General features: G+C 52.1%; 2 protein-coding genes and 1 non-coding gene across 4 annotated transcripts; all 3 read right to left on the reverse strand.

Annotated features, from left to right (window-relative positions):
- Positions 1-444: 444 nt before the first annotated feature.
- LOC121851796 (transmembrane protein 229B-like) lies at positions 445-1237 on the reverse strand. The gene has a single exon (XM_042345885.1). It carries the CDS (start codon positions 1188-1190, stop codon positions 672-674), a length of 519 nt encoding a protein of 172 aa, XP_042201819.1. The 5' UTR covers positions 1191-1237; the 3' UTR covers positions 445-671.
- A 3057-nt stretch (positions 1238-4294) lies between these two features.
- On the reverse strand, positions 4295-26840 carry LOC103191248 (metastasis-associated protein MTA1). 2 transcript variants are annotated; one of them, XM_042345884.1, is made up of 21 exons: positions 26786-26840; positions 23311-23378; positions 20783-20876; positions 17807-17884; positions 17206-17332; positions 16531-16594; positions 15644-15761; positions 15192-15294; positions 14480-14579; positions 13481-13669; positions 12922-12996; positions 12344-12402; positions 11720-11841; positions 11075-11226; positions 10312-10498; positions 9747-9836; positions 8882-9025; positions 8422-8457; positions 6258-6283; positions 5333-5487; positions 4295-4727 (listed from the first exon to the last, which is right to left on the reverse strand). In XM_042345884.1, exons 1-21 carry the CDS (start codon positions 26811-26813, stop codon positions 4574-4576), a joined length of 2169 nt encoding a protein of 722 aa, XP_042201818.1. In that variant the 5' UTR covers positions 26814-26840; the 3' UTR covers positions 4295-4573. The 2 variants fall into 2 exon arrangements, with proteins under 2 accessions (XP_042201818.1, XP_042201817.1); XM_042345883.1 differs by having other exon boundaries at positions 8380-8457.
- Positions 21918-21990, reverse strand: trnaa-cgc. The gene has a single exon. It is a non-coding gene; the product is annotated as a tRNA-Ala (tRNA).
- Positions 26841-27067: the final 227 nt, after the last annotated feature.

Genomic DNA, 27067 nt, shown 5'->3' on the forward strand with positions numbered 1-27067 from the left:
GACGGTCGGGTGTCTGACACCACATGGAAACCTGTCACCGTGACCGGTCGGTGTCTGACACACACGGAAACCCGTCACCGTGACCGGTCGGGTGTCTGACACACACGGAAACCCGTCACCGTGACCGGTCGGGTGTCTGACACACACACACATGGAAACCCGTCACTGTGGCTTAAGAGTCTCCAAACCCGACTGAGAATTCCCCACATCCCCTCCACACCCGGGAACCCCAGAGAGAGAGTGTCGGGATGGGATGCGCTCTCTCTCTCCCTGAAGGAACGCCCCCTGTTTACCTAATTCCAGAGAGTATTAGGCGCAGGTTGGGGAGAGCCAAGGCTCGGGGTGTGGGGTGGGGGAGCAGGTGTGTTGGGGTAACTGCTGGAGTCTAACCAACTAAACCCACACACAGCTCAGCCATCGAGAGAGAGAGAGAGCGCTGGGGGTGGGGAGAGGCAGAGGCAAAGGGTGTGGCTAAGGGTGGGCAGAAGGTGTGGTTGGAGGCGGGGCTCAGATTATGGTTAGGGGTGGGGCTAAGGGCAGGTTTGGGGTGTGGTCAGGGGGCGGGGCTAACAAGTTAATGGGTGTGGTTAGGGGAGGGGCTAAGGGTGGTTTCCGAGTGCTGTTACGAGGCAGGGCAGGGCGGGGCTGTGGGTGTGGGGGGGAAACGAGGCTCATTCCCTCTTCCGCGACCTGCCCTGGTCCCACACGGTCAGGGGGGCGAGCGAGGGCGAGGCCGGGGGAGACTCCCCGCTCTGGTCGAAGCGCAGCCTGAGCGTGTTCCTGATCACCATCTTCTCCACCACGAAGGAGGCGCAGAACCAGGGCACAAAGTACTCCAGGGTCACCAGCCCCATGAAGTCGTAGTCGAACTGGGAGTAGTCCCAGGGGCAGGCGTTGAACTGGCGCAGGAGGAAGCCGGTGGAGAACTCCCAACAGTAGGTCCACAGGGTGTAGATCAGGCAGCGTAAGGGGGCGTTGCAGCGCTCCTTGAGGTACAAGTACATGCACTCCACCACCATGATGGACGTGCCGTATAGGAAGAGCGCCCACACGCTCGTCACGCCCGGGAACTTCCAGTTGAAGTGCATCGCGAACTCCCAGGCGGCGGTGAACATGACTTCGCAGAAGTAGCCGTGGATGGCGTAGAGATACCAGCGCGACAGGGCGGACAGAGGCTGCGCGGCTCCCATCGTTTTCCCTTCCCCCTCCACCTCCAACACGCCACCCCCCGGGACCACCCCCCACACCCCCCCCCACCACTACACACCACCACACACACACACACACACACACGCGCACACGCACCGTTCCTCCCCCACCGGCTCTTTTCCGGCCAGGCTGTCAATGCGACGTGGAGAGAGAGAGAGAGAGAAGGGGGAGAGGGGGGGGGGGGGGAAGGAGAGGGAGTTAGAGAGGGAGGGAGGGAGGGAGAGAGAGAACGCACAGGGTTAGGGTTTGAGTGACCAATTGCTCAAGAAATCCACAGAATAATAATAATAATAATGATAATCCTGACGTTTGACCCGGCGCCGCATCACGTCGTCGAGGCGTCCCAAAGCGCTTCACGGGACTCGCTCTAAAGTGTAGTGACTGTGTGTTTTGTGGGCGAAACGGGGCAGCCAACTGCGCCCGGCGACGTCCCCGCAAACAGCTGTGTGTGGGGGGGGGGGGGGGGGGGGGTAGAGCGAATTGTTGCCCAGGACCACTGGAGAGCCAGAGAGAGGAACTCCCTTCTCTTCCCACCCCCACCCCCACCCCGTCACCCCCACCCAGTGAAATCTGCAGCGTCCGCCCCGAACAGAGCACAGACGGGGAGAGAGTGAGTGGGGTTTAACGTCTCATCCGAAGGACGGTCTCTCTGTCTCTCTCCCACACCCCCCAATTCTTGTTGAAGGGGTTGTGTTGTGTGTCTGTGAACCGCGACTGTACCGACAACAACAATAATAATAAAATAATAGTTTGGGGGGGAGGGGGAGTTTGGGGGTGAGGGGGAGTTTGGGAGTGAGGGGGAGTTTGGGGTGAGGGGGAGTTTGGGGGGTGAGGGGGAGTTTGGGGGTGAGGGGGAGTTTGGGGATGAGGGGGAGTTTGGGAGGGAGGAGTTTGGGGTGAGGGGGAGTTTGGGGGTGAGGGGGGAGTTTGGGGGTGAGGGGGAGTTTGGGGATGAGGGAGGAGGAGTTTTGGGGGTGAGGGGGAGTTTGGGAGAGGAGTTTGGGGTGAGGGGAGTTTGGGGTGAGGGGGGTTTGGGGGTGAGGGGAGTTTGGGTTGAGGGTGGAGGAGTTGGGGGTGAGGGGGAGTTTGGGTGAGGGAGGAGTTGGGGGGGGATTTGGGGTGAGGGGGGTTTGGGGGTGAGGGGGGAGTTGGGGGAGGGGGAGTTTGGGGTGAGGGGGAGGAGTTGGGGGGAGGAGTTTGGGGGCGAGTGGGGGTGAGGGGAGGAGTTGGGGGAGGGGGGGTTTGGGGGTGAGGGGTTTGGGGGTGAGGGGAGGAGTTGGGGGGAGGGGTTTGGGGGTGAGAGGGGGTTTGGGGGTGAGGGGGAGGAGAGGAGTTTGGGGGTGAGGGGGGGGAGGGGTTTGGGGGTGAGGGGGGTTTGGGGGTGAGGGGGAGGAGGAGTTTGGGGTGGGGGTTTGGGGGTAACGCTGGGGGTGTCCGCACCTGAACCGCAGGGGCCGCTCCGCTCCTCGCGCTGCACCGACTCCCGCTCCCGCCGCGAGGGAACACGGCAGAACGTCATACGTCACCGCGTCCCTCCGTCATGGCGTCACCGCGTGCGTTCGTCTGACGTCAGCGCGTGACTGGCAGCTGCTGCCCCGCCCCCCACACAGTGATTGACAGCTGCCGCCCCGCCCCCCACAGCAATAATCCTGACCCAGTGACTTATCAAAGACGTCTCAAAGCGCTTCACAGGATACACCGTCAAGCGTAGTGACTGTGTAATTTGCGGGCAAAACACGGCAGCCGTTTGCGCCCCCAGCGACGTCCCCACAAACGGCCGTGGGTTAAAGCGGCCGAATTATCATTATTATTATTATTATTATTATTATTATTTTTGTACGGAGGGACCACAATGAAATAATCCTGGCACCGCTGACACAGCGGCGCCTCATCCCGCCTCCGGGACGGCGCCAAGCGCTTCACGGGGATCGCGGGAGCGCAGGAAAATAACCGGAAGACGATTTGAGTTGATCCTTTATTTTTGCACGGCTAAGGATGAGATTCCTTTGAAAGTTGTGTGACCGGTGAAGTCGAGCTGTCCAGTCAAATGGCGCTGTACTTCTTAAACTGTAACCAAGAGAATCAGTAAAACATAACGTCTGCTGACCCCCTCCCTCCCTCCCTCCCCCCCCCAAAAAAAACCTATGGAATGACTGAATTAACACTAGTTACCAGCTACATTAGCAGTGTATGTACAGATTAGTGAGCTAAACCTATGGGATGTCATAGTAATATATCTCACTGTGAAAATCAGGGCTTCTGAAACATAACCCGAGTCAGAAACATGGAAAAATATTTTGTACATAATTATTCACTGTGAAACTTGCAATAAACAATTTCAAGTGATGAAAAGATTTCAGGTCGTACATGAAAAAAAGTCTTAAGAAAGTTTTCTCTCTCTCTCTCTCTCTCTCCCGCGCGCGCGCTCTCTATCTCGCTCTGTCGTCCGTCCGTATGCAAAAAAACACACCCTTTTCAATGGGATCAAAGTACAATTTACAGTATAACATGCAAAAGAATGCACTGCATTAAACTGCACGCCAACTCTTCCTTAAAAACAAACGTGTTTAAACTGAGGGTAAAAATGGCACCTCTTTAAACTCTTAAAAGACAGACAATTTTTTTTCCTCTCTCTCTCTCTCGCTCTCTCTCTATGCCGTTGCTCGTTTGTTCGCTCGCCCGGCCCGTTATTATCTTTTTTTTCCATATACACCTTTACCAAGACCAAGCCGGGGGGAAAAAAAAGGAATAAAATAAGAGAACAGTCACAGCCACACACTCACATACACACACACACACACGCTCTCACACACACACAGACACACACACACACGCTCCGTCCTCTGGCAGTGCAAAACCGGAGCGGAGGAACATCTGAACACAAAGGAAAAAAAAATAATATTAATAATAATAATAAAGGAGAGAAGGATACAGGCTGGTCAGTCTCAAAACAGTTCCTGGTTCCTGTAAGGTACGCGAGGGCGGGGGGGGCGGACGGGGGGTGGGAAGGGGGGGGGGGGGGAGAAAGATACCGACAAAATAGGGGGAATAGAAAGACCCACATGGTGGTGGTGGTGGTGGGGGGGGAGGAGGGGAGGGCGAGCGTTTCACTGCAAGTCGTTCTCGTTCCACTGGTACCATCCGCTCGGAAAGGGGACGGGGAGCCTAATCCTGTCCTCGAGATAATAAATCCTTCCGATTTGATCTGAAGGCATCGGGCTGGGCTGAGAAGCATTCGCCGCTGGCTCACGCAGTCTAGTTCGGGAGCTCTGAAGGTTCAAGTATAAACAGGGACTACAGTTTCTCTGGCTTTCCTCTTCTCTTGAAATTTCCTTCTCGCCCCTCTCCCCCCCCCCCACCCCATCTAGTCCTCGATGATGATGGGCTCCTCGTTCACCGGCTGCCGAGACGGCTGAGACACGGCGCAGGAGACGCGGGCCTGTCTGATGAAGATCTGCTTGTACGGCTGCCTGGCTGCCCTCTTCATGTCCACCGGCCCGAGCAGTTTCCGGATTTTCCTTTAAAAAGAGCAAACATTTTTATAATAATAATAATCTGGGCGTGTGATGCAGCGCCTTATCACGTCGTCGAGACGTCACAAAGCGCTTATTGCAAAGTGTAGTGACTGTGCATTTTGTGGGCGAAACGTGGCAGCCAATTGTGCGCCCCACAAGCAATCGTCGACTGAGTAACCAACTTGTTTGGGGGGGGAATTATTACCCCAGGAAAGTGATCCGCCAATTGACTAATAACCGAGGTAAACAGAGGCGCGTGTGTGTGTGTGTGTGTTTGGAGTAAGTAAGGATTCGCCCTGACCCGCCCAGGAATCGAACCCAGGTCCACTCGCTTGCGAGGCGAGGGCTCTAACCCGAGCTACAGGGACTCCACATAACAAGGATATAAATAAATAATAATCCTTGCATTTGATACAGCACTTAATCACATCTTCCAGACGTCTTAAAAGCGCTTCGCAGTATTTACTGTAAAGTGCAGAGACTGTATGGACGTCCTCCCGACGTGAAAGGCGCTGTACAAATGTAATTATTGTATATTTTGTGGGCGAAAAGCAGCAGCCAATTGCGCACAGCAAAGAGGGCAGTAAAGGTGGTTTAGTAATAATCACCTGGTCTCCTCTGTGGCTATAAAGAGGACGTCATCGGGGGCATCGATCCAGTTCATCCTCCTCCCTTTCATGGGTGGCAAGGAGCCGGGCTTCAGGATCTTCGAGCTCCGAGAGTATGGCTTGCCGTTGATCATATAGCCTCGGTTCACAGCAGCCTGACACACAAGCCAGCACTAAGGTTAGCATCTTCCCACAAACTTCCCCTGCAGTCCCTTGAGTTTAGACGGTTGAGGGGTGATCTCACAGAAGTTATTTATACATATATATAAAAAAAGAACAGGAGGCAATTCAGCCCCTCGAGCCTGTTCCGCTATTCATGGCTGATCTGTATCTCCACTCTAATTACCCGTCTTTGCCCCATATCCCTCGATCCCCTGACCTAATAAATATCTCTCCACCTCAGTCTGGACAATGTGAATGGATCCAGCCATAATCCAACGCCTTTTGGGGGAGGAAGAGAGTTCCACATTTCCACTGTGTGCAGGGCTATGGGGTTCGAGTGGGGGCAGTGGGGACTAGTTGGGGTTAGAGCAGGGGGGAGTGGGGACTAGTTGGGGTTAGAGCAGGGGCAGGGGGACTAGTTGGGGTTGAGAGTGGGGACTAGTTGGGGTTAGAGCAGGGGGGAGTGGGGACTAGTTGGGGTTAGAGCAGGGGGCAGTGGGGACTAGTTGGGGTTAGAGCAGGGGTGAGTGGGAACTAGTTGAGGTTAGAGCAGGGGGGAGTGGGGACTAGTTGGGATAAGAGTGGGGGAGTGGGGACTAATTGGGGTAAGAGCGGGGGGGGGAGGAAGTGGGGCTAGTGGGGTTAGAGCGGGGGGAGTGGGGCTAATTGATAGCTCTTTCAAAGCGCCAGCACAGGCTCGATGGGCCGAATGACCTCCTTCTGTGCTGTAAGGTTCTATGCCACACCAACAAGAAGTGCTTACCATCTGTCTGACTTGTCCGTGATTAGCTGGATGTGAAAGCAAAGATAACAAGCATTAATTGGTGTCCGCGTCTGGATCTGACAGCAGATCAACTCGGAACGGAAAGCAGAGAGGGAACAGTTGGGGAATGAAAGCGCGGCTGACGAGCAGATTCTGCGGTTACCCCCAACCCACACTCTGGGGGCTCCCGCCGCCCTGTGCTGAAGACTCTCTGGAATTCGGCAAGCAGAGGAGAGAGTGGACATTCATTTCATTTCGGCCGCAGGGCAAGTGTCCTCGTGTGGGTATTGATGCGTGGAATTCTCAGTCTGGTTTCGAAGACTCTTTTAAGCTTTGGATTTCTCTCCCCCAATCCCTCCGCCTCGCCCCCTCCCGCCCTTGCCTCCCCGCTCTTCAACCAACTGCGCCTTCGGTCACCCTCCTACCCCCACCCTCCCTGCCCTCCTGGTCCCAAACCCCAGCCCAGCTCGGGTCCAAATCCCTGACTGTCCTACCAGTGCCTTGGGACGTCCTCCCGACGTGAAAGGCACCGTGTAAATGTAAAGCATTCAGTTATTCCAGTTTCCCCGGGCAACGGTGAACTGTGTCCCGTTCAGACTTACGCACATACAGCAACGATAACATGATACAACCAGCAATAAGCACATAATGTACACAGTACAGTGAGTGGCTGTTCGATCACATTACCACTAATAATAATCCTTGCATCTGACACAGCGCCTGATTAGGTCGTCGAGACGTCTCAAAGTGCTTCGCGAGATACACTGTAAAGTGTAGTGACTGTGTATTTTGTGGGCAAAAACGCGGTAGCCAATTGCGCCCGGCGACGTCCCCACAAGCAGCCTTGGATTGAGTGACTGCTAACTTTTTTTGGTTTATGAAGGGATTATTACCGCCGGAAAAACAATCCGCCCATCGACTGTCAAACGAGCGGCTTCCGATTTATTGCTCGGTAAACAGAGACGTGTGTGTACGTGGAGTAAGGAAACTTGCCTGAGGTTTCGCGCCGACCTGACCCGCCTGGGAATCGAACCCAGGTCCTCTCCTTTGCTTGCGGGGCGATCGCTCTAACCACTGAGCTGCAGGACTCCACAAATTCACTGTGAGGCATCCATTATGTACACACACACACTAACAAGGAGCAGCTGCAGCAGTTAATGGGGAACCTGGTACTCTTTTGCAACAGACTGCGTAACTGCCTTGTGGCCTCCATTATTGCACAGGAAATAAGATCAAAAAAAAAACTATGCAAGTGACCAAGACACAAGCTGGGACAATTGCAACCGATAATCCTCCAAAACAACCACAAAACCACTTCAGTTCCCACCTCAAAGGACTGCGAGACCAACAATACAAAACATATGACATTTGCACGGCCGCCTTCACATCGGGAGGACGTCCCAAGGCGCTGGACAGTCAGGGATTCGGACCCGAACTGGAGGTCGGGATCAGGGAGGAGGGAGCGTAGGCGGTAGGAAGGTGGGGTTAGGAGGGTGGGGGGGAGGAGGGTGGCTGAAGGCTCGGTCGAAGAGGGATTTGAGAAGCGCCTTGAAGGAGGCGAGGGAGGGAGCGAGGCAAAGGGAATGTAGGATGGAAGGGTGGGGCAGAGAGGCCAAGGAGCTGGGATTAAGAGGCCATCTTTTGGATGAGTCACATCACCACCGTCCCAAATGCCAACTGGGCCCTTTTACCTCTAGAACAAAAGTTCGTTGAGGAGTGGACCTGATTGAGGTCTTTATAATTATGGGGTCAATTGGGGAGAAACTATTTCCACTGATTGGTGAGTTAGTAACTGGAGGGCGTCAATTAATAATAATAATAATCCTTGCATTTGAAATAGTGTCTGATCACGTCTTCGAGAATATACTGTAAAGCGAATTGACTGTACTCTGTGGGAGAGACACGGCAGCCAATTGCTCACAGCAACGTCTCACAAACAGTCGTGGATTGAGTGACCAAATTAAATATATATTACAGCTTCTCCAAGGTCTGTCAGGTGCCTCCTCCCCAGTCTGTGCTGGAAGGGGGCACCTAACAGTTATCAAAATAGTTGCTGTGGAGGTTAGGAAAGTGGGGGGAGAGGGGGCGGAAATGGCAGAGAGCAACAACACAAAGCACTCACGATGAGAGTGTAGGCGGGAGCACGACTGTGCGAGAGTCTTACCCCGAAACGGCATCAACAGGCGTTTCTTCATGGTGCCTGGTAAACAAGGACCAACAGACAGTGATGTAGAGCGATACACGGAACAACAACAACTCTGGCATTTTGACACTGCGCCTTATCACGTCTTCGAGACGTCTCAAAGCGCTTCGTGGGATGCACCGTAAAGTGTTAGTGACGCAGTGTATTTTATGGACGAAACGCGGTAGCCAATTGCGCCCAGTGACGTCCCCACAAATAGCCGTGGATTGAAGTGACCCAATTATTATTATTGTTATTTTTTTTCTGTTTGAAGGAATTATTGCCCCCGGAAAAGCGCTCCAACCAATCGACTAACAACCGGGTTCCTATCTCCTGCCGGGTAAACAGGGTGGAAGGAACGCTTATTATTAAGCCTCGTCAGGTTTCAACGAGCGGTCGATTGTCTCTAAACGCCAGTGAGGGGTTTGCACGCGATACTGACCGTCGATGCCGTTGTGTTGCTCATAGCCTCGCTTGCCCAGGATCGTGGGGGACCCGTGGTTCAGTACAGGGAGAATCTTTGCTGGGGTCACGCTTCCCGAGTGCACAGCCAGGCTGCAGATGGGCTTAACAGACGGGTGAAGCTCTACACAGCAGAGACGAGGAGCAGGAGAGAATAACAATAATAATATTCCTTGCGTTTCATACCGCGCCTTATCACGTCTTTCACACGTCTCAAAACGCTTCGTGTGCAGTGTACAAGAACTTGCGACCCCTCCCGGAGGGCAGTGTCCCAGAGCGCTTGACTGTGGCGGAACACGACCCCAAGCCGGAGGGGGTGAGAGAGGGTGGGAGGAGGTAACCGTAGGCACTGGTCGAAGAGGAAGGTCTTCAGTCATGGTTTAAATGAGGGGAAAGAAGGCGGCAAGGCGGAGGACAGATTGGGGGAAGAAAGAGGTCCAAAACTTCGGGGTGTAGTGGCTGAAAGCGCTGCTGACAGTGGTGGAGCAGAGGCCACGAGGGACAAGCGGGAGGCCGGAGCCAGTCGGTCGAGTGGAGGCAGTGGGTTGGGGAGTGAGCAGGTCAGATTCTTAGACAAGTGTGAGGATCTTGAAAGCGATGAGTTCTATGAAAGGGAGCAAATGTGATGGGGGGCAATGGGGTTTAGTGTGTGTGTGAGTAATAGGGAGCCAGTGGGCCTGTCGAGGGCCTTCAGCCTCTCAGCCCCTAGGCTCTAGAACTCTATCCCCCAGTGGGCCGGTCTCAAAACCTTTCTCTTTGACCGAGTGCTCGGGTCATGACCCAACTGTGCAGCACCTTGGGATGTCCTCCTGACGTGGTTTAGTGTGGGTGAGTATTTTTCTCACCCAGGTATTTTGCTATAGACTCCAGGGTCTTCCTGACAGAGGGTTTGAGCTTGATGGGTTTCTCCCCGATTTCTGGAAGCCTTGCAGTACCTACAGGGAGGATAGAGGAATGTTAACGTGGGTTAAGTGGCCGGTCATAATAATTATCGTGTCGTTGAGACATCTCAAAGCCCTTCACAGCATAAACTGTAAAGTGTAGTGACTGTGTGTTTTGTGGGCAAAACGCGGCGGCCAATTGCGCCCAGCGACGTCCCCACAAACAGCTGTGGATTGAGTGATTTTTTTTAAAGGGATTATTATTAGTTTGACCGGTAAGAGATCTGCCAGTAGACTTAACAAGTGGGTTCCTACTGACTGCTGGTAAACAAGAGGGGTGTGTGTGTCTGTGTGTGTGTGTGTGTGTGTGTTTGGAGTAAGGAAACTTGCCTAAGGTTTCGTCCTGACCTGTCCCGCCTGGGAATTGAACCCAGGTCCTCTCGCTTGTGAGGCGAGGGGACTCCTCTAACAATATTTATAATGATGATGATTAAAGGTAACAGGCGGGCAGGCTGGCGGGCACACTCACACTCAGCTTTGATGGCCGCGCTGTTGATGGGTGTGAACGGACGCCTCGCTGACTGCCGTGTGTGGAAGAGGCTCCGACAGAAATACCGTGCGATTTTGGTTAGCTTGGTCGTCTGAAGGCAGAAAGCCTGTCTCGTCTTCAGTGTAAACTTGGGGTTTGCGTTCTTCACCCAATATCCGTGCGGATTCTACTCGGAAAGGAAGCAACGGTTAACAACACGCCACACACATCCTGACTCCAATTACCCTGAACAACAACAAGATCATAAGAATTTGCTAGCGGAAGGCCAAGGCCCAACAACGGCGGCAGCAGCAGCACAGCTCCCCTCATGCAGGGTATCATCCCAGAGCGCTTGACAGTGGCGGAGCACGATGCCAAGCCGGGGAAGGGGTGCGTGGGTTTCACGGTCGAAGAGGAAGGTCTTCAGGCGTGACCTGAAGATGGGGAAGGAGGGGGCAAGGCGGAGGGAGGGATACAGGGAGAGAGTGTGACAAGAGTTTTGAAGAAGTTATTAGCTCCGGAAAGCGATCCGCCAATTCGAGTAACAGCCAGGTACCTGCTTACTGCTGCGTAAACAGAGGCGTGCGTGTGGTAAGGAAGGAAACTTGCCCAACATTTCTCTCTGCCTGCCCTGGAAGCAAACCCAGGCCCTCTGGCTTGCGAGGCGAGGGCTCTCACCACTGAGCTACAGGGCTCCGTTTGGAAGCATTGGAGCAGCCGGTCGGTGTAAGGTTATATCTCCTGCTCACAGCCACACACTTACTGCGCTGCTACGGTTGGGACCAGGTCGCTCTCCTTCTAGTCTCGTTGGCATCTTCAGGCCACCATATTTTTTCCAGTAATTCCAGCACGTTGCACATAGCCTGCACTGCATGTTAGGAGGACCCCAGGAATACCATTGGTAAGACTGAGTAGCTACAACACACAAGAGAGCAAAGTGTCGTCATTGCCACCAGAGAAACAGCAGAAAGACATAAAGCCACTCCAATAATAATACCAACCCTCGCCCCTTATCACGCCTTCGAGACGTCTCAAAGCGCTTCACAGGATACACGGTCAAGTGTAGTGACTGTGTGTGTTGTGGGCGAAACGCGGCAACCAATTGCGCCCAGCGACGTCCCCACAAACAGTCGTGGATTGAAGTGGACAAATAATTATTATTAGTATTATTTTTTATTAAGGGATTATTACCCCCGGAAAGCGATTTGTCAATTGCCTACCAAGTGGGTTCCTACTTACTGTTGGTAAACAGTATGTGTGTATGTGTGTCTGTAGTAAGGAAACTTGCCTTAGGTTTCGCCCTGACCTGACCCGCCCGGGAATCGTACCCAGGTCTTCTCGTTAGCGAGTCAAGGGCTCTAACCACTGAGCTACACGATGCTACAGAAAGCAAGCGGTCTCTACTCACTGTAACAGCTTTCACAAGCTCTCCCCGCTCCGCCGTTCTGCCCCGGGACGGCAGCTCCATTAACCATCGCAGACTTGGCCACCGTGCTATTCACATTGATCTGGTTGGGGTTTGGTTTATTGCTGTCGGAGAGAGAGACACAGAGAGAGACAGAGAGATAGAGAGACACACGCACAGAGAGAGAGAGATATCAGACAGTGTTTACAACAACACGATGGATAGTGTTCTGGAGCGCATGACAGTGGCGGAGTCTGACAACGAGCCAAGGGGAAAGGGAGGGAAGAAGGTGAGGGGGGTTGGGGGGGGGAGAGAGGGAGGGAAGAAGGGAGGGAGGGTGGGGGGTTGGTGACCACGATCAAAAAGGAAGGTCTTCAGGCAGGATTTGAAGGTGGGGAGGGAGGGGGTGAGGTGGAGGAATCGAGGGAAAGTGTGACAGAGCTTCGGGGCGTAGTGGCTGATGGGGCGGAGGGCACGAGGGACAAACAGGAGGGCAGCGTGTAGTGGTGGTGGTGGTGGAGGGGGGCGGGGCCCACTCACAGACTATATGGTAAAATGGATTGACTGTGTATTTTGTGGGTGAATGTCTATGGCTCTCTGTAGTACGGGAGGAGGGGAGTCACTTACTAGTTGGGGATGTACACTTGCTTTAGTCTGCTTTCTGCTTCTGCCGCTTTCAAGCGTTTCTGAAAGGAAAGGAGCTCGGATGAGAAACGTCTCCAATTGATTTGCCCCAGCAACAACCCCACCAAACCATCAATAATAATAATAATCCTCGCATTTGACACAGCGCCTTATCACGCCGTTGAGACGTATCAAAGCGCTTCACAGGATTCGCTGTAAAGTGTAGTGACTGTGTATTTTGTGGGTGAAACGCGGCAGCCAATTGCGCCCAGCGACGTCCCCACAAACAGTTGTGGATTGAGTGACTGCATTATTATTAAGGGATTATTACTCCCGGAAAAGCGATCCGCTAATCGACTAACAACCGGGTTCCTCCTTAATTCTGGGTGAACAGAGGCGTGTGTGTGTGTGGGTGGGTTTGTGTGTCCGTGTGCGTGTGTGTGTGTGTAGTAAGGAAACTTGCCTAAGGTTTCACCCCAACCTGACCCGCTGGAGAATCGAACCTGGGACCTCTGGTTTTATGAGGCGAGGGCTCTAACCCCTGAGTTACTGGACTCCATATGTTACACGAACACGTTTACCTGCTGTACGTATCGGTCTGTCGTTTTCCACATGTAGTAGTACTCGACGATGCTGGTTAGAGCCTTCCACGGGAGCTGTAAATAATAACAATAATTGGAATAATAATCCTCGCTTTTGACACAGCACCTTATCAGGTGGTTGAAACGTCTCAAAGCGCTTCATCTGAACTGGGGGTTGGGATCAGGAGGGGGGCGGGGGGGGGGGGTGGGGGGAGAGGGTAGGGCTGGGACGGTGACCAAAGGTCCGATCGAAGAGGAGGATCTTGAAGGAGGCATGGGCGGGAGGGGATAGAGGGAGGGACTGTGGCATGGAGATCTAAAGGGCCGGTGGGAGCAGAGAGGCTGATGGTGGGGTGGGCCGGGCGGGGGGTGGGGGGGGACGTGGAGCAGGCGTTGCCCGCTGGTCGGAGGGAGCGGACGGGTCGATATGGAGTTAGCAGGTAACTCAGAGGTGGTGAGGAGCGAGGCCGTGGAGGGCTTTGAAGGCCAGGACGAGGACTTTGAACCCTTTTAACACAGCTGCAGTGCGGATTATCTGGCGACAGAGGGCGGTACTCACAAAGTCTTGCCGGATGTCGCTGAAATCCTTGCCGTATTTCTCGAGTGCCTCTTCGAACATGTTTGCCTCGGAGGCGGACCACTCCTCCATCTCGTCCCGGCACAGCACCGGCCCGCCCTGGGGCACCAGCGCAGAGATGGCCTTCGAGACGTCGTAGTTATTTTTATGCAACGTGTCCATCGAGTGAAACTGCGGGCACAGGAAACGACGACGGACGACAAATTTAACACTCGTGGCTCAGAACACTGACAGCTGCTGTGTGAGGCTGTAGCTCAGGGGTTAGAGCCCTCGTCCCGCAAGGGGTTCGATTCCGGGCAGCTCAGTTCGGGGCGAACTGTTGGGCATGTTTCCTTACACACACACAGACAGACACAAACACACACACAGACCCACACAGACACACGCCTCTGTTTACACAGCATTAAGTAGAAACCCGGTTATTAGTCGATTGGGATTCCAGGGGTAATAATTCCTTCCAAAAAAAACAAATTGGTCGGTCGATCCACGACTGTTTGTGGGGACGCTGCTGTGCGCAATCGACTGCCGCGTTTCGCCCACAAAATATACAGTCACTTCACTTTACAGTGTATCCTGTGAAGCGCTTTGGGACGTCTCGAAGACGTGATGAGGCGCTGTATCAAAATGTAAGGATTATTATTATCATTATATTCACGTCGGGAGGACTTACGGAGGTGCTGAACAGTCAGGGGTTTTGGACCCGAGCTGGGAGTTGGGATCAAGAGGGTTGGAGAGTGGGGAGGTAAGAGGGCGGCCGAAGGCACAGATGGTCGAAGAGGAGGGTCTTGAGACGGGGCTTGAAGGAGGCAAGAGAGGGAGTGAGGCGAAGGGACTGTGGGATGGAGTTCCAAAGGGTGGGGGCGGAGAGGCTGAAGGCACGACCATCGTTGGTGGGACGGGCTGGACTGGGCTGGGCAGGGGACGTGGAGCAGGCCGGAGCCCACTGAGCTACTACCACAGGTCGACACCAACAGTTCTCACCAGCGTGACGTCTCTAGAAGCAGCAGCTGCGCTCATGTGCAAACTTGGCTGTCGGATGGAGCTACTGCAGTCTAAGGCTCGAGCAAACGTACCCACAGACCTGCAAAGGAAGAAGCCCAGAAAGAAATCAGTCCACAGATCGGCAGCACAATCCATTCCTCACCTTCCCGAAAATAACCAGAAGGATCATAATAATACAGCGCCTCATCAAGACGTTTCAAAGCGCTTCACGGAATATACTGTAAAGCGTAGTGACTGTGTGTTCTGTGGGCGAAATGTCTGGAACATTGCCTTCTCTCTCTCTCTCTCTGACACCACAACTTGCATCGCTGTCCCATGGGTAGTAGTTAGAGCGCTCACCTTACAAGCGAGAGGATCCGGGTTCGATTCCCGGGCGGGTCAGGTCAGGGTGAAACCATAGGCAAGTTTCCTTACTCTACCCCCCCCCCCCCACCACACACACACAGGATGGGGAGGTGACAGTCGAAGAAGAAGTTCTTCAGGCGCGACATGAAGATGGGGAAGGAGGGGCCGAGACGGAGGGAGGGATAGAGAGGGAGAGTGACAAAGTTTCACGGCGTAGTGGCTGAAAGCGCGGTCACCGATGGTGGAGCGGAGGGCACGAGGAACAAGCAGGAGGCCGGAGCCAGCCGAGCGGAGGCAGCGGGTAGTGGGTTGGGGAGTAAGTAAGCAGATCGGAGAGATAGCTTACCGGGCGAGGACCAAAAACTGGTCTATCTGCCTGTCTGTCAGAGGGTTGTCTGTGTCCCAGATTTTTGCTTCGAGTTTGACCTGATCCCTGCCATCCTCTTCACCTGTGAGAATAAATGGACAATAAGAAAAAAAACATCACCTTCACCTTGTGGTTATTCCTCCTGGGAGGTTGGGGGGGAATTGGGGTCTCCTCAGAGCTGAACTGGCCCCAAGGTGACATGTTCGACAACGAAATGTCAGAATCGAGCCCCTTCCTCCTCGTGACAGTCTCTAGTCCCGGTTCCTGAGCCAGGAGTGGCCGCAGTATTCCAGGGCACTCACTGCTGATGACAGCACAACCCGGCCTGGCTCATTGGCAGGACCTGGAAGGGCAGAGGGAGAACTACTCCCCAAATGTCAAGGCTGAGGGGCTGAATGGCCTCCTCCTGTTCCTAGAAATCTCCTATTTACCTTCTTTCAGTAAATCAGGAATATCGGCCTGGTATCTGGGACCTACACGGATTTCTCCTTTATCTGCGAGGAGAGTCTTCTGTTGCGGGTCGTAAACGAGGCAGTAAAAAAAGGAATCCTGAAAGAAAACACAGAGAAAGAGAAAGAGAGGGAGAGAGGTCACTCCAGAATCCTGACCAAAGTGTAGATTTACTGGGTTAGTACCAGGGATGAATGGGATGAGTTACGAGGATAGGATGACCAATTTGGACCTATATTCTCTAGAATATAGAAGAATCAGAGGGGATCTTATAGAAACCTATAAGCTCATCAAAGGCCACGATAGAGGAGATAGTTGGAGATTGTGTCCCCGGTTGGAGAAACTGAAACCAGGCGTCACAACCAGAGGCCATCCCTTTCGCACTGAGTTGAGGAAGAACTTCTTCACTCAAAGGGCACTGAATGTATGGAACTCACTACCCCAAAGGGCTGTTGACGCTCAGTCCTTGAACATTTTCAAGACTGAGATAGATAGGTTTCTTATTGCAAAAGGGATTAAGGGATTATGGGGATAAGGCAGGGAGTGGGGGGGGAGGTTGGGCGTTGGGGGGGATATGGGGATAAGGCAGGGGAGGGGGGGAGGCTGGGAGTTGGGGGGGATATGGGGATAAGGCAGGGTCAGGTTATTAGCTGGAGTTAGATTAGAAGATCAGCCACGGCGGGGCAGGCTCGAGGGGCTGAATAGCCTACTCCTGCTCCTACATGTCATGTTATGTTTGTCAATTCACTTTACAGCACACTCTGTGAAGCGCTTTGAGACGTCTAGAAGACTATATCAAATGAAAGTATTATCATTATTATATTATAATACTAATTATATAGTCTGTATGGAGGAGAAAGATTCTCACCTCTTTTTCCAGATATGAAAAAACCGCTTCAGTTTCGTTCAGCAGAGTGACGCTGCATTTTCCCCTGTGAGGAGGAGAAGCACAGACAGGAACTAGTTAGTTTTATAACTCCAGGGACACAAGTGTGAATCCAAAACTCTGCTGCCTGAATACTCACCCGCACTAAACCCCGTCCACCATCAACCCAGCCTTCGCCAGCCTCCCTATCACCCCCACTAACCCCGGTCCCCCATCACCCCACTCCTCACCAGCCTCCACTGCCTCCCTATCACACACACTGAACCCCGTCCCCCCATCACCCCAGCCCTCGCCAGGCTCCACTGGCTCCCTATCATACACACTGAACCCCGTCCCCCCATCACCCCAGCCCTCGCCAGCCTCCACTGGGCAGGGAGGGTGGGTGTAGGAGGGTGACCGAAGGGAGGGTCTCAAGACGAGCTTTGAAGGAGGCAAGTGAGGGGGTGAGGTAAGGGATTGTGGGATAGAGTTCCAAAACCTGGTAGCAGAGAGGCTGAAGGCCTGACCACTGATGTTGGGGCAGGGGGCCGGATGGGGAACACGGAGCAGGTCTGAGCACGGTGAGCGGAGGGAGCGGTCCGGCTGACATAGGGTTAGCAGGTCACGAGGGTAGGGAGGAGCAAGGCAACGGAGGGAGGGCTTTGAAACAGCGCTTACCGTATGTGTGTCGCTGGCAGAGATTCCAGTTGCCGTGACAGGAAGAGTTCTCGATGTTTGAGCTGGTGCTGCTGTTTCTCTGTTAGCTGCTGCAGGCTGTCTGTTTCCATTTCCTCCTCAAGATCCTCTGCAATCAGAGATGGTTAACAACTTTACTAACAATAACGTTAATAAGAGAAGAATCCCCGGCTGTTCGGGGGACACTGCCGCACGCAATTGGCTGCACGTTTTGCCCATATAATGCACAGTCACTACACATTACAGTATATGCTGTGAAACCCTTTGAGTCATCCCAAAGATGTCATAAGGCGCTATATCAAATGCAAGGGAGCCTGGCGAGGGCTGGGGTGATGGGGGTACAGAGGTTAGTGTGCGTGATAGGGAGCTAGTGGGACCTGGCGAGGACTGGGGTGATGGGGGTACAGAGTTTAGTGTGCGTGATAGGGAGCCAGTGGGGCCTGGCAAGGACTGGGGTGATGGAGTCGGGTATACATAGTTACTTACTCGGAGAGCTTGTTTACTGCTGGGGGTAAAATGACCAGGGCCTGTGGGGGCAAACACCCTCTCCCGTGAGGGACGCGCGGGATAGGAATATACTCACCAGACTTCGTCAACGTTTCCTGTTGAACCTCTGGAACCTCTGAAGGCAGGGCTGGGTCACAGTTATCCAACTCTTGGCCTACATAAAGAAGGAAGGAACAGGGAGAAGTTACAGAATAAGAGCTCCATATCCAGTCGGCCTCAACAAACAACAACTTGCATTTAAATAGCGCCCCTCAAGCAGGATAGCATACAAAGGTGGTGACGTGCATCAAGGCTGGCAAATACTACTCGACTGTATTGACAATGAGAAGCTACACGGTTATCATAATAATAATTGTTGCATTTGATATACGCGCTTCACAGGGTACACTGTAAACTGAATTGAAGGTAGATTTTGTGGGCGAAACGCGGCAGCCAATTGCGCGCAGCGATGTACCCACAAACAGTCGTGGATTGAAGTTACTGATTTATTAGTATTATTTTTTTGAACAAACTATTACCCCCGGAAAAGCGATCCACCAATCGACTAACAACCCGGTTCCTACTTGCTCCAGGTTAAAAAGTGTGCGGTGTAAGGAAACTTGCCAAACATTTCGCCTCGAATGATACCCAGGTCATCACACTTGCGAGGGAAAGTGCTCTATAATAATGATAATAATCCTCGCATTTGACATAGCGCTTTTCACGTCGGGAGGACGTCCCAAGGCGCTTCACAGAACACACTGTAAAGTGAATTGACTGTATATTTGTGGGCGAACGCGGCAGCCAATTGCGCACAGCGATGTCCCACAGACAGTCGTAGATTGAAAATGACCAATTTATTATTGTTGTTGGTTTTGGAGGATTATTATTAGGCTCTGTGTGGAGTGAGGAAACTTGCCCGAGGTTTCGCCCTCTGCTGGGAATTGAGCTCAGGTCTCTCGCTCGCAAAGCGAGTGCTCTAATCACTGAGCTACAGCACTACAGGACTCCACAGGTTATGAGGAGGGTGGGGTGTGGGGTACAAAAGAAGACAACAGAGGAAGGAAGCAAAGCAGGTCTATCCGGCCTGAGCCGAAATTTCAAAACAAAGGGGTTGTAATTTGGGGGGGAAACGTCGAGCCGGTTTCGTTCTGAAACCCAACCCACTCAAGCAAGATGCCTCGGAGCTCCACGCTGCACTGCAGTCCGGCTCTCACGGGGTTAAATTAAGCTTAAAAGCAAAATAATTGCGGATGCGGGACGTAGGGACAGGTCTAGGACGACGGATTTTTGTTGCAGATCGGTGTACAAGTGTCTGAACGGAGGCTCGGGAGGAACTGCTATTGATGGGGATATCGAGCACACGAGTTAACGGCGTCTGTTAACGATCCCCCCCCCCCCCCACCTCATCTCCCTTCATTTGTCAGCTCAGAAAGCAGACCAGCGCAGAACCAAAGACAAGCACAAAATGGTAGCTGGCAGGTAAACAGGCCTTCTGTGTGGCCCCAGGGCAAGCATTCTGTCACGTGAACAGTCTCAGCTCTCTCTCTCCCCCTCGTCTTGTGCCTGTCCTATGGAAGTCATTAGAGTTGAGCAGATCTAGCAGGAAGCTTGGAAGCATTATACCGACCACCCCCCACACACACACACACAAAAAAACACTCTCTCTCCCTCTCTGAACCGCCATCAGTTAATCATCGATAATAATATTAATCCTCGCATTTGATACGGCGCTTTTCACGACTTCGCGACGTCTCAAAGCGCTTCACAGGTCACACTGTAAAGTGAATTGACTGTATATTTGTGGGCGAAACGTGGCAGCCAATTGCGCACAGCGATGTCCCACAAACAGTCGTGGATTCAGCGAATTATTTTTTTTGGGGGGTGGAGGGATTATTAACCCCTGGAAAAGCGATCCTCCGATCGACTAACAACTGAGGTCCTACTTACTACTGGGTAAACAGAGGTGGAGTAAGGAGACTTGCGTAAGACATTGCTCCTGATCTGATCCGCCCGGGAATTGAAGCCGGGCCCTCTCACTTGCGAGGCGAGCGCTCCAAACACCGCACTACATTATTTGTTGCTGCCGAAATACACCTGGTCGATTCCCCGGCACAGGAATAGTTAGTTCCCCGGCAATGACTCACTGAGTGTTATTTATGTAGGTGACTGTTGGCAGACTTATTCGACCGCGAAAGAGATCACAGTCGAGCCCTGTCTTGTCAGCCCCTGCTGTGAACACCAGCACACCTGTCAGCAGGACTCCGTGGCTCGCTAACGGTAATTGGGAACCGCGTCTCGATCTTCCTCTCTCCAGCACTACAGTTCTAAGAGACACTGCAGCCCGTCAGCGTTAACCAGACGAGGACAGCTCAGGCAGCGCAAAGCCTCAAATACTACCCAGGCACACTCGCTGCACGTTCGCCCACAAAATATACAGTCGATTCACTTTACAGTGTATCCTGTGAAGCGCTTTGAGACGTCTCGACGACGTGATAGGGCTCTGTGTCAAATGCAGGGATTGTTAAAATTAAATTCTATGTAAGGGTTATTATGATTGTCTCATAATAGGCAGCTGTGATGTATTCTCACACACATTAAACTCTATACCCCATACCCCAGCCCTCGCCAGCCCCCACTGGCTCCCTATCACACACACTGAACCCCGTCCCCCCATCACCCCCACCCCTCGCCAGGCCCCACTGGCTCCCTATCACACACACTAACCCCCGTCCCCCCATCACCCCCAGCCCTCGCCAGCCTCCACTGGCTCCCTATCACACACACTGAACCCCGTCCCCCCATCACCCCCAGCCCTCGCCAGCCTCCACTGGCTCCCTATCACAGATCAATTTCAAGTTCTTCTCACTCGTTTACAAATCCCTTCACGCCCTGGCACCCCTTTAAGTCTCTGACCTGCTTACCCCTCAACCCACAACCTGCTGCCTCCACTCGGCTGACTCCGGCTGGTTGCCTCCTCCAAGGCTGGACTCAAGACCCTCCTCTTCGACCGTGTGTAAATGTGATGTGTTGCTATTGTTGATTAAAAGGGATTCACGCCCCCAAAACTTACTTGCGTGTTTGTCTGCGAGTCCAATAAGGGTGCTCGGGATGTCCCGCCTTCTGTAGAAACAAACCACTTTTGCCTCGACATTTCCATTCGCAGTCTGCAAATCGTCAAAAACACAAAGACAACGGAGGTTATTTACCCGGGTAATAATTCCTTCCAAAAAAAATAATATTGATGAATTGGTTACTCAAACACTGACTGTTTGTGGTCACTGCTGCGTGCAATTGGCTGCAGCGTTTCACCCACAAAACTTACAAGTCAATTCACTTTACAGTTATATTCTGTGAAGCGCTTTGAAACGTCTCGAAGATGTGATAATGTGCTCTATCAAATGCAAGGATTATTATTATTTGTGTACTATTTCTTGGCCAGCCGCATGTCTGTCAAATGCATCCCCCCCTACACATGGAAATTCTAGATAAATTGTTAGGATGGAATGCGCGCGCTCTCTCTCTCTCTCGCTCCCTGGAGGGACGCCCCCTGCTTACCTAATTCTGGAGAGTATTAGGCGCTGGTTGGCAAGAGCCAAGGCTTGGGGGGTGGGCAGAGTGTGTGTTGGGGTAACTGCTGGAGTCTAATCAGCTAAAGCCACCATAGCTTGGCCATTGAGAGCGCTGTCCGGCCGAGCTTTCCCTCTGCTTTTCCAGCTAGGAACCCCCCTCCCCGCTAGTTAGTTGGGGCTTTGGCTGTGGGGTTACCAGGAGCTGAGGGGGAGGATTCCCGGCCCCCAGGGACTGATCGGCCCTTCCAGGTCCTGCCGATGAGCCGGGCCGGGCTGTGCTGCCATCAGCAGTGAGTGCCCCGGGACACTGCGGCCCCTCCCGGCTCAGGAACCAACTTTATTTACTACTACTAGAGTTTGAGACTGAACTTTCTCTGCACATAAGAAAACAGTTCAACCCCAGGAATTCTGCCGTGCGGTTTATAATAATAATAATGTTTTGTGGGAGAAACTCGGTAGCCAATTACGGACAGGAGTGTCCGACAAACAGTCGTGGATTGAAGTGACCAATTTATTATGATTCCTTCTTTTGGAAGGGATTATTACCCCCGGAAAAGCGATCCACCAATCGACTAACAACCGGGTTCCTCCTTACCGCTGGGTAAACAGAGGCGTGTGTGAAACTTGTCCAATGGTTCACCCTGCCGGGAATCAAACCCAGGTCCTCTCGCTTGCGAGGCGAGTGCTCTGACCACTGAGCTACAGGGCTCCACAGTTATGATTGAGCCCAGTTTAAACTGCAGCTGGTAGCTACCGGTGACAAGAGTCAATATAGAAGTGGGAGATGCGGGGGGTGACAAAATGGGTTCTTCCACCAGACACCGTTGTGCCTAGGGCAGACTCCTGGCATCACTATAGGCAGCCAGGAGCACAAGACTCCATCTGTTCCAGCTATTAACCGGGAGATCAAAGGGTGCTCAGTATGCAAAGCAGCTCGGAGAAGCTATTAGAAAACCTACAGCTGCGTTAACTTAACAGCGTTACACAGAGTTACTACTCTGGAAACTCTGAAGGCAAGTGGAAGTTTCACACTCTCTGACAGAGGGAAGTAAGGCTATTTACCAGGATTTTTAGAAATAGCCACAAATAATCGGCAAAAGAACCACAGGGGAGACCAGACGAGGAGACATTTTCTTTTACCCGAGAGTTGTTACGGTCTGGAACCCACGGCCTGAAAGGCTGGTGGGAGCAGATTTGATAGTAGCTTTCTAAAAGGGAATTGGATAGGGACTTGAAAAGGTACAATGTGCAGGACTATGGGGTAATAGCGAGAGGAGTGGAGCTAGTTGGGGTAAGACCGGGGGGAGTGAGGGACTAGTTGGGGTAAGAGCGGGAGGAGGGAGTAGGGACTAGTTGGTAGCTCTTTCAAAGAGCCGTCACAGGCAAAATGGGCCGAATGGCCTCCTTTTGTGCTGTAAGATTCTATGATTGTGAAGGAGCACTTGCTGTAGACACAGCAATCAGGTTTAAATTCATTCATTCTGTAAACGTTCACAATCTGAAGTTGAATCCAAACATTTCAACCATCCATGTGCTCCCAAAAGCACAGCGGTAACAGGCACATTCGCCAGGCAACATGGGAGTCGTATAGTGTAGTGGTTAAGAGCACTCGCCTCACAAGCGAGAGAACCTGGGTTCAATTCCCGGTTAGGACGAAACTTCAGGCAAGTTTCCTTACTCCACACACACACACACCTCTCTTACCACCAGTCAGTAGGAACCCGCTTGTCAGTCAATGGTGGATCGCTTTCCGGGGATAATAGTCCCTCCAAAAAAAATGTGGTCACTCACTCCATGACTGTTTGTGGGACGCTGCTGGGCGCGATTGCCTGCCTTTTCTCTCCCACGACATACACAGTCACTGCACTTTACAGTATATCCTCTAAAGCGCTTCGAGACGTGTCAACGACGTGATAAGGCGCTGTATCAAACACCACTCACATTACTGTGGGATTAGGTATTTACCTTCGCTTCAAAAGCCTGGGCGAAAAAAATACTGAGTGCGTGTAAAAGAAAATTGCTTGCTTACCTTGTTCAGTTCCTCTATCCTTCGGATTAGGAAAGGGTTGCTCGATGAATTCTCGAAGTAGACATAGTCTGAAAATAAAATTATTGGCAACTATGGAATTAATTGTGCTCTGAATCAAACGTAAGGAAAAGCATTTTATTGGTAACAGGCTTTAAGTGCAGCGATTAACAGATTACGAGAGAACTGGCTGTTCGTAAACCGTGTTAATGACCTCACGCACCAACCAACTATATTTCTTTGGTCAGCCAAGTATCTGACTGACACATGCAGAAACCCAATACCACGTTTAAGATGGGTGACCATGGTTTGCTCACAAAATATACAGTCAATTCACTTTGCAGTGCATCACGTGAAGCGCTTTGAGACGTCTCGAAGACGTGATAAGGCGCCGTATCAAATGCCAGGATTATTGTTGTTATTGTGCGCTGAAAGTCTGCATTTCTACTACAGTGGGTTCAATGTCAGTGGTTCTGGCCAGCAACTATAGTGCTAGCAACTAATCCCAGATTCAGATGATGTCAAAACATAAACCCAAGGCTTAAGCAGTTTACAGTGCACTTGAACCTCAAAGGATATCAGACACATCTACGGAGGGGGTGCAACACAGATTCACTAGGATGATACCAGGGAGGAGAGGATATAATTATAATGAAAGCTTAGAAAATTGAGACTGTGTTCACTGGAATAGAGGAGGTTAAGGGTGTTCGTAACTAAAAGGGGGATTGGGAAGGTAAACACTGAGATTATTGCCACTGGCTGGTCAATCAGCAACAAAGGAGCTTCAACTCAAAGTTACTATGAGGCAGGAAGGTTAAAATAAATGTCTTTTATGCAGTTAGTGTACAATGGCACCCTTCTGTGCAGCAAATGTTGTTTATAATATAATAACCCTTGCATTGGTGTCTATCAGAATGGGGAACGCAAGAGGCTATTAAAGCCAAGTCGATTCGAATGGAATGGAGATATAAAGGGATTTGGGAAAGAGTGGAGTCCCGCAGCACAATGGTAAGAGCGCTCGCCTTGTAGGCAAGAGGACCAGGGTTCGATTCAAGGCAAAATCATAGGCAAGTCTCCTTGCGTAGCAGTATGTAGGTACCCAGTTATTAGTCGATTGACGGATCATTTTTCCGGGGGTAATAAACCCGTAAGAAAAATTATTAAAAATAAAAATAATTTGATCACTGAATCCATGACTGTTTGTGGGACACCGCTGTGTGCTATTGGCTGCCGCGTTTCGCCCACAACATATACAATCAATTCACTCTACAGTACAAGAATCGTTCATTTGATACAGCGCCTCATCACGTCTTTGAGATGTCTCAAAGCGCTTCACTGTAAAGCGAATTGACTATATTTTGTTGGTCCCCACAAACAGTCGTGGATTGAGTGACTTTTTTTTTTGAAGGGATTGTAACCCCCAGAAAAGCGATCAAACAATCGACTAACAGCCGGGTTCCTTCGTACTGCTGGGGAAACAGAGGCTTGTGGAGTAAGGAAACTTGCCCAATGTTTCGCTCTGCCGGAAATTATATAAGTAAACAAGGGAAATTGAACAAGGGTTTGAAAAGTTTGATGGAAAACTCAGGAAATAGAAGTATGCACATAATGTAAGGAAAGTAGGGTTGGGTGTGGTGGGCATGGCCATGGAATGTGGAGTAGTGAGTTAGAGGAGATGGAAAAGCCTTTTGTTCCTCGATTATAATAATAATAATATTAATCCTTGCATTTGATACAGAGCCCTATCACACCTTCGAAACATCTCAAAGCGCTTCCCAGTAAAGTGAATTGACTGTATATTCTGTGGATGAAACACGGCGGCCGATGGAGCAGTGTCACCACAAACAGTCGTGGATTGAGCCACCAAATTATTTTTTTTCCCAGAAGGGATTATTACCCCCCGGAAAGAGATCAGCCAATCGACTAACAACCGGGTTCCTACTTACTGCTGGGTAAACAGAGGCGAATAAGAGGTGGAGGAAGGAAACTTGCCCAACATTTCGCTTACCAGGCGAGTGCTCTAACCACTGAGCTACAGGACTCCACAATAATAAACCTCAAAACCAATATTTCAGGCAGGTTGGTATCACACGTACCACTTCTGAACAGCCCGACCACTGAACAAAAAGTCAACATAATTGACTCATTTACCAGTGACGTGTGGACAAAATGGGTGACAGTACCCAGTTGCGGGAATAAGTGGCAGTAAGTAACATGCCCCCCCCCCCCCTCTCTCTCTCTCTCTCTCTCTCTCCACGGAGGACCTGACACTTTTTCCCTCCTCCACTAGTGGGCTGCAACTTCCCTTCTGCACTCGAGTAAACCCCCGAATGTGGCGAGGTCAAGGCTGGGATGAAGTCCTCGGCAGGAAGGGAGTGTGCTCGCACCTCCCTGGGGAAATGAGTGCAGAATGCCATCACACTGCTGCCCGTCCCACAAACAGTCCTGGGTTGAGCGACCAAATTATTATTTTGTGAAGGGATTATTACCCCTGGAAGCGATCCGCCGATCGACGGACAATCGGGGTCCTGCTTCCTGCTGACAATGTCCCACCACCTCACTCCTCGGCTGTTTGTGGGACACTGCTGTTATAATATGGATTATAATAAATTTGGCCACTTCGATCCACCAGCGCGTGCGCGCGGGACGTCGCTGTTGCCCAATTCGCTGCCGCATTTCGCCCACAAACATACAGTCACTACACTTTACAGTGCATCGCTTTTTCGAGGCGTCTCAAGAGCGTTTCACAGGATACGCTGTAAAGTGCAGTGACCGTGTGTTTAGTGGGTGAAACAATATAGATATATATATATATACACAGAGGGAGGGAGATAGATGGAGAGAGAGATTATAGGCAGAAAGGGAGACAGATAGTGGGAGAGAGATACAGAGAGAGGGAGAGAGAGATATAGATAATAATACTAAGTGGGTATAGAGAGGAGGGGAGAGAGATGGAGAGTGGAAGAGAGATAGAGAGGGGGAGAGAAAGGGGGGAGATAGAGAGGGGGAGGGAGAGAGAGGGGGAGAGGAGATAGCGAGAGAGGGGAGAGAGATAGAGAGGGGGGGAGAGAGATAGCGAGAGAGGGGGAGAGAGAGGTGGGGGGGGTAGGAGATAGAGAGGGTGAGATAGGGAGAGATAGCGAGAGAGGGGGGGAGAGAGAGATAATAATAATAATAAATAGAGAGAGAGAGCGTCTGGTGTCCGCTGTGAGTGAGTGAGTGGCTGACCAGGCCTCAGGCCCCGGCCTCTCGCACTCCCTCCCTCCCTCACACACACACACACACACAGCGGGGTGCCAGAGAGAGAGAGAGAGAGAGAGGAGGGAGGGAAGGAGAGAGGGGGAGAGTGAGGGTGAGGGAGAGAGAGAGAGGAGAGGGGGGGAAGAGGGTGAGTGACCGGGAACCAGGAGCCTCAACAACAACTGAGGAGAAGCCGCCTCCCGCCCTTCCCTTCCCGCCAACCGGCCCCGGTACCCACCTCCGACCCGGTACATGTTGGCTGCCATCTTGTTGCTCCGTGTGTGCTCTGCCCTGGGCACGGGGGGGGGGTGGGGGGGGAGAGAGAGGAGGGGGGGGCGGGGGGCGGGGTGGGAGTGACTTGCTGTTTGGTTGTTCCTGGAACCTGCAACTTATCTCGAGTCTCATTTCCTGGCTTGTATCTCTCGCTCTCTCTCTCCTCTCTCTCAGTCTCACTTCATCTGCCACTGTCTCTAGCCTTCCCCTGCTCCCCGCTGCACTGAACGCACATCTTGAAAACATG

This window comes from Callorhinchus milii, unplaced genomic scaffold, assembly GCF_018977255.1.
Source record: "Callorhinchus milii isolate IMCB2004 unplaced genomic scaffold, IMCB_Cmil_1.0 Scaffold139, whole genome shotgun sequence".
Taxonomy (NCBI): Eukaryota; Metazoa; Chordata; class Chondrichthyes; order Chimaeriformes; family Callorhinchidae; genus Callorhinchus; species Callorhinchus milii.

Coding starts and splice junctions, on each gene's coding strand:
- LOC103191248 (XM_042345883.1), bottom strand. CDS start 26,813: ATGGCAGCCAACATGTACCGGGTCGGAG. Junction 17,333..17,806: donor GGAAACGTTGACGAAGTCTG/GTGAGTATATTC, acceptor CTCTGATTGCAG/AGGATCTTGAGGAGGAAATG. Junction 6,284..8,379: donor CTCCCGCCTACACTCTCATC/GTGAGTGCTTTG, acceptor TTTCACATCCAG/CTAATCACGGACAAGTCAGA.
- LOC121851796 (XM_042345885.1), bottom strand. CDS start 1,190: ATGGGAGCCGCGCAGCCTCTGTCCGCCCTGTCGCGCTGGTATCTCTAC.